Source organism: Hyperolius riggenbachi, chromosome 12 (genome assembly GCF_040937935.1).
Source record: "Hyperolius riggenbachi isolate aHypRig1 chromosome 12, aHypRig1.pri, whole genome shotgun sequence".
Classification (NCBI taxonomy): domain Eukaryota; kingdom Metazoa; phylum Chordata; class Amphibia; order Anura; family Hyperoliidae; genus Hyperolius; species Hyperolius riggenbachi.
In genome coordinates this window covers 240,999,345-241,010,244 of record NC_090657.1, presented here as the reverse complement: position 1 = coordinate 241,010,244, position 10,900 = coordinate 240,999,345, and the positions used below count along the sequence as shown (strand labels likewise).

At 47.9% G+C, this 10,900-nt stretch overlaps 1 protein-coding gene across 1 annotated transcript in view; it reads left to right on the top strand.

Moving 5' to 3' along the window:
• Positions 1-289: 289 nt before the first annotated feature.
• NARF (nuclear prelamin A recognition factor) overlaps positions 290-10,900 on the top strand; it is a 48,913-nt gene continuing 38,302 nt past the window's right edge. The window contains exon 1 of the mRNA XM_068264369.1: positions 290-526. Within this exon, the coding sequence (XP_068120470.1) occupies positions 500-526 (27 nt within the window). The 5' untranslated portion in view covers positions 290-499. The remainder of the gene's footprint in view (positions 527-10,900) is intronic.

Genomic DNA, 10,900 nt, shown 5'->3' with positions numbered 1-10,900 from the left:
TCCATTCCACGTTGTTTGGTTGGTTGTTTACCAGTTGCTATGAGCAACAGCAAGCTTCCTCTGTCCCTGTGAGTCACACAAACACGCTGTCACGTGATCCTTATGCAATGCTGCTGTTCGCCGCTGGAGGCCGCTGCTGCCGCCGCACGATGTTGTCTCCCTCGCAGGAGACATTTTGTTGTAGCCGCGGTATAGTTAGACTCTGATGTGGTCTTCACAAACATGGCTGCCCTGCATTGAGGCCTATGCATTAGCACTGCAGACACCGGAGCCTGGCTGCAGAGCAGTCACGTGGCAGGGTAGAGGGAGGACGTTTCAGTGAAGCCCCTCCCCGTGAGCTGATGCTGATTGGCTGCAGAGCTGTCTGTCAGGGGCAGGAGGGGAGGGGGCAGGAGATGGTGTAACAAAGGGCAGGGTGACAGCAGAGGGGCAGACAGTGCAGCCCTCAGTGAGGAGGAGTCAGGCTGGGAATACTCTGCAGTCTTCTGTCCTGCTAAAGATGAAGTGTGAGAACTGCACCAAGACGGTGAGAACTGCCCCCTCCAGGGGCCTCTTCCTTCCCTCCCTCCTGTGTCCAGGGGGGCTCCTAACCTACCCCAGGGGGCATCCACCTCACCTCCCACCCCTCCTGTGTACAGGGGGGCTCCTAACTTACCCCAGAGGCCTCTCCCTCCCTCCTACCCTAATGTGTCCAGGGGCCTCTTCCTTCCCTCCCTCCTGTGTCCAAGGGGGCTCCTAGCTTACCCCAGAGGCCTCTCTCTCCCTCCTACCCTAATGTGTCCAGGGGCCTCTTCCTTCCCTCCCTCCAACTGACCCCAGGGGTATCCACCTCCCTCCCTCCTGTGTCCAAGGGGGGCTCATAGCTTACCCCAGGGGGCATCCACCTCTCCTATGTCCAGGGGGGGGACTCCCAACTGACCCCAGGGGTATCCACCTCCCACCCCTCCTGTGTCCAGGGGGGCTTCTAACCCACCCCAGGGGCCTCTTCCCTCCCTCCCTCTCTCCCTCTTGTGTCCAGGGGGCTCCTAGCTTACCCCAGAGGGCATCCACCTCATCTCTCACCCCTCCTGTGTCCAGGGGGGGGCTCCTAACCTACCCCAGGGGGCATCTCCCACCCCTTCTGTGTTCAGGGGGCTCCTAACCTACCCCAGGGGGCATCTCCCACCCCTTCTGTGTCCAGGGGGCTCTTAACCTACCCCAGGGGGCATCTACCTCACCTCCCACCCCTCCTGTGTCCAGGGGGGGGGGCTCCTAACCTACCCCAGGGGGCATCTCCCACCCCTTCTGTGTCCAGGGGGCTCCTAACCTACCCCAGGGGGCATCTCCCACCCCTTCTGTGTCCAGGGGGCTCCTAACCTTCCCCAGGGGGCATATACCTCACCTCCCACCCCTCCTGTGTCCAGGGGGGGCTCCTAACCTACCCCAGGGGGCATCCCCCACCCCTTCTGTGTCCAGGGGGCTCCTAACCTACCCCAGGGGGCATCTCCCACCCCTTCTGTGTCCAGGGGGGCTACTAACCTACCCCAGGGGGCATCTCCCACCCCTTCTGTGTCCAGGGGGCTCCTAACCTACCCCAGGGGGCATCTACCTCACCTCCCACCCCTCCTGTGTCCAGGGGGGGCTCCTAACCTACTCCAGAGGGGCATCCACCTCACCTCCTTCCCCTCCTGTGTCCAGGGGGCTCCTAACCTACCCCAGGGGGCATCTCCCACCTCTTCTGTGTCCAGGGGGGCTACTAACCTACCCCAGGGGGCATCTGAAACTAAATTCAGACAAAACTGAAGTCCTTCTGATTGGAGGGCAGAGCATGATAACAAAACAACTTAACTTGCAGTCTTCACCACTGGGAATAGGAGGCACGGATCTACGCAGCTCTGATCATGTGCGTAGCCTGGGAGTTCTAATTGATGGGGATTTAAACTTCAGAACTCAAATCTCTGCTGTGGTGAAATCATCCTATTTTCACCTGAAGAACATTGCAAAAATCAAGCACCTCATACCCCCAGAAGATCTGCCAACCTTAGTCCACGCCTTCATCACATCCCGACTGGACTACTGCAATGCTCTCTACACTGGCCTTCCAAAAAAGGCCTTGTACCGGCTACAGCTGATACAGAATACTGCTGCCAGACTGCTAACCAACCAACCCCGTCACTGCCACATAACGCCAGTCCTGCATTCCCTTCACTGGCTACCTATAGAATGGAGGGTCCTATTCAAGATCGGCCTACTGACATTTAAATCCCTGAATAATCTAGGCCCTGGATACATGAAAGATATGTTACAGCTGCGAAGCAATCCCCGCATTCTCAGATCCACAGGTTCTAATAATCTAGTCATACCCAGAGTCCACTTAGAAACTTTTGGTCCCAGAGCCTTCTGTCATGCTGCCCCTACGTTTTGGAACTCCTTACCTCAACAGATCAGGACAGCCCCATCTCTGGACGTGTTTAAATCCAGACTGAAAACCCACCTGTTCAGTCTGGCATTTGCAGAAATATAACTTTTGTTGTGTGAATACTTCATCCTACTAATTACTGAATCTGAGAGAGCCTAAGCGCTTTGAGTCCTATGGGAGAAAAGCGCTATAGAAATGTTATTGTATTGTATTGTATTGTATCTCCCACCCCTCCTGTGTCCAGGGGGCTCCTAACCTACCCCAGGGGGCATCTACCTCACCTCCCACCCCTCCTGTGTCCAGGGGGGGCTCCTAACCTACCCCAGGGGGCATCTCTCACCCCTTCTGTGTCCAGGGGGGCTACTAACCTACCCCAGGGGGCATCTCCCACCCCCTCTGTGTCCAGGGGGCTCCTAACTTACCCCAGAGGGCATCTCCCACCCCCTCTGTGTCCAGGGGCTCCTAACTTACCCCAGAGGGCATCTCCCACCCATTTTGTGTCCAGGGGGGCTCCTAACCTACCCCAGAGGGCATCCACCTCACCTCCCCCCATCACATTCCACCTGGATGTACTATTCTGGCTGATGTTACAGGATCTGCTGGCTTGTCTTGTTACATTGTGCTGCTTTATGTGGTTATATTGCTGATAGTTGCAGTGTTTTATGTTTTTGCTTCCTAATATCAGCTTGTTTATTTCCTGATGTCCTGAACAGGTTTGTCACTGGGCAGCCTTGAGGAGGGTGGAGCTATACCTGGTTATTGCTACATACTTTTGTTTTTAGGGTAATCATTCACTGTATTAGTGTATGATGTGTTGCTGCGTATGATTAATAGTTCTCAAAGTTATTAATCGATATGCAAAGTGATATAAGGTGGTGGTAATGAACACCGGGTTGTGTATATTTTCTTGGGCAGTTTTTTTATTACGGTACTATATGTGTATAATAACAGTAAATGCATACCCTTTTTTTTTTTTTTTTTTAATTAAAAAAAAGTGGAGCTGAACTCTTGCACAGGACAGAAGAAAAACATAGAAAAGTGCACCCTGTATGTATTTAGAGAGTTTAGCCTGATTCACCCTCATTTGTGACTAATCACAAGTTTTAATTTGATCTCCCACCTTTGTCAGCTGACTGCCACTGCAGAGAGGAAATTGGTAAATGCAGGATGTTAACAATATGTCTGATTCCATGAAAGCAGGAAGTAGACAAACTGCAGATTTATTGCAGGGTTTGTATCATCTGTAACAAAGAAATATTTTTCTTTAAAGGTTATTATGCTGTTGCTTGTCTTTTACAGCACAGAGGAAGTGCTGTGTTTAGGTCCGCTTTAATATGGACCTGAGGTTTGTCTAGAGCTTTAGGAAATCTCAGTTATTGGTGGCGGGGTCATCACAATGCATGGTGGGTAGCATGCTCACCTTGCAGTGCTGGGTCTCCAGTTTGAATCACGGCCAGAGCACTATCTGCATGGAGTTTGTATATTCCAGTGTCTGTGTGGGTTTCCTCCGGGTACTCTGGTTTCCTCCCACATCCCAAAAAACATACAGATAAGTTAATTGGTTTCCCCCTAAATTGGCCCTAGATTACGATACATACACGATACATACAGATCTGTCTGTGATGGGGATTAGATTGTGAGCTCCTCCTGAGGGACAGATAAGTGACAATATACTCTGTACAGTGCTGCAGAAGACAACGCTATGTTAGACTCATTCCCACAACTGCTTTCCTTGCTGGAATGCACAGCTGTATGTATCAGTTCTCTCCCCAAAGAATCTGTCAGGTGTTTATGTATTAAAATGATCTTCCTCCATTTCTTACTACCGGCATCAGTATATTTACCTTTCAAAAGAGGCATCACTTTAGCCATATAGTGACTAAACTGTGTCTGATGTGTCTTATTGATCAATCACTTTGTTTTTTTTACTTTTCTCTGAAACCGGTTTGTTGATCAGTGCTTCATACACTGGAATAATATCTGATAGATGTGCTCATGAAGCGAGTTATAATGCTAGGTACACACAGTGAGATTTTCTGGCAGATTTACTGACAGATCGATTATTTCCAAGATCTGATCTGATTTCTGATCTATTTTTCCATTCTTTTCTATGGAAAACCGATTGGAAATAATCGACCTGACCGTAAATCTGCCAGAAAATCTCATTCTGTGTACCTAGCATTATGATACACATTTTCAGAAACCCTGAATCTAGTGACCTATATCTGTAGTTTGTAGGACGTTTGAAATGACTTTAGCTGAAAGTATGTTGAGGTCCATACCCACAACGCTCTCAAATGTCTAATGGGGCAAAAATTGGTTTTGTTTTTCTTTCCCATCAGTACCATGATAAACATTACAATCAACATCCCGAGAACTGCAATGTTGGATTTTGGGGATGTCTTTCGTGGTACCGATTGAAACCGCAGTTGTACTTTGTAGAGGATATGGCCAACTTACATCTAGCAATTGTAATTCAATCAATAAAGCGATCGACTTTATTGGGAGATCAACTTCAGTGTGGTTAATTGAAAGTCGACAAGCGGCACACACAGTACAAGCGATTCATCTCTACTAACTGATCTGAGCGATGTTGTGTCTCCATGTTCTGAAAGCCAAAGTCAGTTCAGAGTCAATCGAGTGACATGTGATCAGTAGCCGATTCCTGTGCGATCCACCGATATCTTGCATCCGGCTCAATCAACTCAGCTGGTCGATTCGCCATGAAATCAGCCGCTTCTTATCAGTTGGGCATACTGGAGCTCACTCTAATCTCTCTCGATTTTATTATATGATCAATTCGAATGGTCGCTCGTGCAGCTAAATCGCTACATGTATGGCCACCTTAGAGGTAGCCATGATGATGGGCAGATTCAACCAATGGACAAATCTCTCTCTGATCGAATCGGGTTAGCGCGGGATCTGTCTGCTGCCCATACACCTCAGTCTGATTCCTGACCAATTGCATGCTGAGATCAGCTGGTGACTCCGCTGCCTCATCGCTCTGACTCCTCCCCCATATGCACCAGGGAGACACATTAGAGGGCAGGGGCTGTGGAGTCTGAGCAATTTAGGTACTCGGAGTCGGAATTTGAGTCGGGAGTCTGTGGTTTCATAAACTGAGGAGTCTGATTTGGAAGTCGAATGATTTTTGTACAAAATCCACAGCCCTGGTAAGTATTAGATTATGGAGTCGGAGTCGAGGAGTTGGAGTCTGTGGTTTCATAAACTGAGGAGTTGGAGTCAGATGATTTTTGTACCGACTCCACAGCCCTGTTAGAGGGTATGGCGCTCGCCATTACCATCATGCATCTGATTGACTACGTAGGCCCACCATCTTGCGGCATGTCTGATCGATGCATGCAACCTGTTTTACCCCCAAATTAGACGCAGCAATGATCGGGCATGCTCTTAGCGGCACTGATTTTTATCCAATTCGATAATACTTATTGAATCGGATGGGCGATTGGCCACCAAGCCGAGTGATGTATGGCTAAAAAGCAAAAACAATCAATCTATCTGGAACTCCACCAATGTAGAAAAAGGCTCTCCACAGGCTTCAAACTTGCGTTTGTTGTTTATTGAGCAAGACACACTACATGTTACGGGTCTCCTGACCCTTCCTCAAGTGTCCCACCCAACACAACTACATCCCATTTAAAGGACTCCCCACAGGAAGTCCCACCCTGGTGCATTAACATACAGGAAATAAACATACATAGTTATCATTAAATACAATTCCTATACAGGGAACGACTATACCGTCTACCCTGCAATAATTTGTGGAGGGGGTCATCAAAAGTTCCCGCAGCATGAGTAATCCCACATATCATTCTTTCCTGCAACAGATCACAAAAAAACATTTATAACTTATTTGATCATTTAAGCCCCTAGGGGATACACAATCCAATTTCCTAATCCACTCCACTTCTTTACGGAGCAACAACTTCTCCCGATCACCTCCCCTCCTAGTTTGAAGCCTGTGCAGTGCCTTTTTCTACATTGGTGGAGTACGTGTTTGGCAGGAGTGGTGGACCTGCAGAAAAAGAGCACCGGCAATCGCTACCTACATCAGGTTAGCTGTATCTGAGCACCAAGGTGGACAGTTTATTAATCTATCTGGAACTGCCTTTTGTATGGACGGCACTTCCTGTTTTGCTGAAGTTACTTTTATATTTGTCTGTTTATGAATGGAAAGAATTTGCTGTGCTGTGATGAAGCTAGATGACTGTTCTGTGAAGGGAAACCAGCTCTCCCATATCACTGAAGGCAGGCTCGTATATCGCTTGGGAATACCTGTTGGTAGATCACATCACCTGCTGGGGTTGGCTCTTTATTGGGGGCACCAGCGGAGACCTATTTCCAGTGATGACAACATTGGGGTCTCCCGGTGTCAGTGGAACAAACTGTGACTAAAGTTACCCTTATGCCTCGTACACACACAATGCAATTTTCAAATCAATTTCTGGCTGATCCAATCCTGATTTCTAATCGATTTTTGTATAGAAGTAATTGGATAATTGACTGGAAATGTGATCGGACCTGTTGTAAATAATGGATTTGACCATCAATCTGATGGAAAATTGCATCATGTGTTCCAGGCAATACATTACTCGAGTAGTGGATGAGCTGTTTTCCCATCCAACTTATTGTGCAAATATTTTTGGGGACTTCATTTTTATTTTTCCTTTTCACCACCCACTGGTGGGAAGTCGGGGAACGCTCACAATTTCCGTATCGCAGAGGTACCGTTATTTCAATCGGGATTTGGCTCTGCAGCCATTAATTTGTTTACTCCGGGATCTCTTCCTAAATGCTGGATGCAGCGCTCGGCGGTCGCTACGCAGTGAGCAGAACCGTCCCCACAGGGTTCCGCTGCCAGTGGAGTCTCAGGCCTCAGACTGGTATGTATATAACTGGGCTTTGGGAACAGGCAATCAGTTCATGGGAAGGTGGATAATGGGGTGCTCTAGTGCCTAGGTTCTCAACAGTGTTCTCCCCAGAATTTTTTTCCAGCCGGGTGGCATGAAAAAGTAGCCGGGTTGGGCGAGTTGAAATTGCAGGGCAACTGTGCTTACAGCATAGGAGGTGGTGAGGAGGTGAGCTGATGACAGCCGGGTGGTCACCAAATCTAGTCGGGTGGAGCACCCGGCTAAAAGAGCCTGGGGAGAACACTGCTCAATGTGTGGTACGTGTACCCCGGGGTACTTCTGATGGTTCCGGGGGTACTCGGGCTTCATATACTTACCCAAGAATAACAAATGTAGAGTAGGAAATAGTTCAGAACCAATTATCATGTACTACGATTACATTTATATTTGTTAAGGGGTACTTGTGATAATGTTTCCTATGCCAGGCTGTACTTTGGTGAGTACAGGATTTTAAAAGGGGTGCATACCAATAAAATATTGAGCAACACCGCTGTAGAGCACTGGATACTCTGGGAAACGTTCACACTAAGGCCTCATTCACATCTAAGCGTTTTGTGCGCTTCAACCACTGCGTCCTGCCTTTCTGGTAAAGCCTTTTTTTTTTTTTTTTTTTTTTTTTTTTTAGCGCTTTTCCAGAGCGGTTTTGCAATTCCCTCCCTGACGCAAGTCATGAAGTGATCTCTTAGACCCAGAAAATAATACAAAAACGCAATCGCCATATAAAGCGGTTTTGTGAGCGTTTAGCACTCTTCCTATACCTTCCATTATAGCAAAAAAGGCCCCAAAAAATGGCCCAGGCACCGCTTTGCTGAACGCACACCGCACAAGCCGCGCTGATAAGAACCTTTTTCACAGATTCATTGCACAACAATTTGTGGTGATTTTTAAAAATCGCTTGTGCTTGAAAAAAGGCAGAAAATGCCCCTGAGGGCTCATTCACACTATGAGCATTTGCGTGTTTGTTTGTTTTTTATAGCACAGGCGATTTTAGAAATCCCCTTAGAAGCGCTTGTGCAATAATTCCCTATGAGGGCGCATTCACTGTGGGACGTTATTGTCCTGCATTATAAAGTCATTATAACGCGCTGTAACGATAAGCCTACGTGACATTCACAGTGTGAGGTAACATCGCGTTGTAAATGTTGCGTTATGGTAACTCACTGCTTGCACCTTAAAGGGATACTGTAGGGGGGTCGGGGGAAAATGAGTTGAACTTACCCGGGGCTTCTAACGGTCCCCCGCAGACATCCTGTGTTGGCGCAGCCACTTACCGATGCTCCGGCCCCGCCTCCGGTTCACTTCCGGAATTTCTGACTTTAAAGTCTGAAAACCACTGCGCCCTGGTGACGTAAGCAGGAGCGAGGATATGGGAACGCAGGCGCAGTGGTTTTCTGACTTTAAAGTCAGAAATTCCAGAAGTGAAGCGGAGGCGGGGCCGGAGCATTGGGGAGTGGCTGCGCGGGCACAGGATGTCTGCGGGGGACCGTTAGAGGCCCCGGGTAAGTTCAACTCATTTTCCCCCGACCTCCCCCCACAGTATCCCTTTAAACAGATACAGAGGCATACTTTTCATTGCCTGTATGCTCCACTGTATTTACTGTATGTGACAGTAATGCAACAGCTAATGTGCGCTACCACAGGGTTTTTGTTTGTTTGTTTTTTTGTTTTTCATTGTAATACTGCGTTGCGACTTAAAGGACAACTGTAGTGAGAAAAATATAGAGGCTATTAATTTCCTCTTAAACAATACCAGTTGCCTGGCAGCCCTGCTGATCTATTTGGCTGCAGTAGTGTCTGAATCACACCAGAAACAAGCATGCAGCTAATCTTGTCAGATCTAACAATAATGTCAGAAACACGTGATCTGCTGCATGCTTGTTCAGGGGTTATGTCTAATAGTATTAGAGGTAGAGAATCAGCAGGACAGCCAGGCAACTGGTATTGCTTAAAAGGAAATAAATATGGCAACCTCCGTATCCCTCTCATTACAGTTGTCCTTAACGACCGCCTAACGCCGATAGGCGTCGTTAGTGGTATAGCATGGAAACGGCCGTTCGAGCGGCCTTTCCATGCCAGTTCACGGAGGGTGCCTCTGTGAACAGTGTGCAAGCCGCCGATCGCAGCTCTCACGCATAATGTAAACACGCAGGGAAGAAATCCCCGCTGTTTACATCAATACGGCGCTGCCATAAAGGAGATCGGCGATCCCCGGCCTATGATTGGCCGGGGATCGCCGGCATGTGATAGGCTAAAAGCCTATCCTATCCGGCGCAGGACGGACATCCGTCCAGCGCAGCCCATAGCCTGCGGGAGAAGCAGGTGAGGGCAGAAATCGCTGCGGAGGGGGGCTTTGAAGAGCCTGAGTTTAGGCATGATAAAGGGCTTTTCACCAGCGTGCTAACTGTTAGCACCGCTTTGTGAATCAGGCCCAATGTATTTATTCATTTCCGGGTGAAAGAGTTCACTTCCTGACTTGCCTCAGGAAGTGAAAAAACAAATCTCCCTACAAAAGCACGTTTCTAAGTGCATGGAAATGCGCTGACAAAACTCTCAATAAATCGCTCAGCGCTTGCGATGGCGCTGGTAGTTTGTAATGTGAACACAGCATTAAGCTATGCATACACCCTAGATTACTGCCACCACTCACAGTGGTTGGGGTATCAGTGTCGGGAGTGAGTTCTGTACAGACATGCTGCTTTTCTGTAGCTGACCAGCAAGCACTGCTGTATGGCGAGGGGAGAAGGGGTGGCAAACAAACGAGGGCAGCCTGCAGTATGTGGGAGGAAAGAACCCCATGCAGTAGGTTAGCAATTAGTGATCCATTGTGGGTCTGCTGTACACACAATAGATTACTGTAGCCCTTCACAACTGTTAATCATTTGTTGGCACAACAGTTGCAGGGTAGAGTGCTGTACAAATGCGCTGTATGGCAATATATAATTTCTATCTGTATGTATGTCCTCTTGGCATGCGATGGTTAATATGTCTGCGCAGTGGTGTACACTTGCATATCTTTACCGCCACTGTATATGGAAATTTGCTAAATACATTTGCCCACTTTGGTTATTGTAGACTTTGACTCCACATATTTTGTCATAAATATCAGCGTTTCAAGTGAATATCTATATTTACATACGGTATGTTGTATATTGCAAAATTTACGATTTTACTGTTATTATTTATGTACATTAAACTGGACCTGAACTCTTGCACAGGACAGAAGGAAAACAGAGAGGAATGCACCCTGTATGTATTTAGAGAGTTTAGCCTGTCTAATTCTCCCTCATCTGTGACCAATCACCACTGTAATCTGATCTCTGTTTTGTCCGCTCAGGAATCCCATCTGCCACACAGAGCAGCTACAGTAATTTGTAAACACAGGATGTTAACCCTATGTCTGCTTCCATGAAAGCAGGAAGGAGACACACTGCAGATGTATTGCAGGATTAGTCTCAGCTGGAACAAAAAATGTTTCTTTGAGGCCGGTTTCACACTGCAAACTCGCGCCCCCCACACCGCATTGCAGCGTCCAAAACAGGCCTGCAGGGAACACTGAGTTAGTACACGGTGT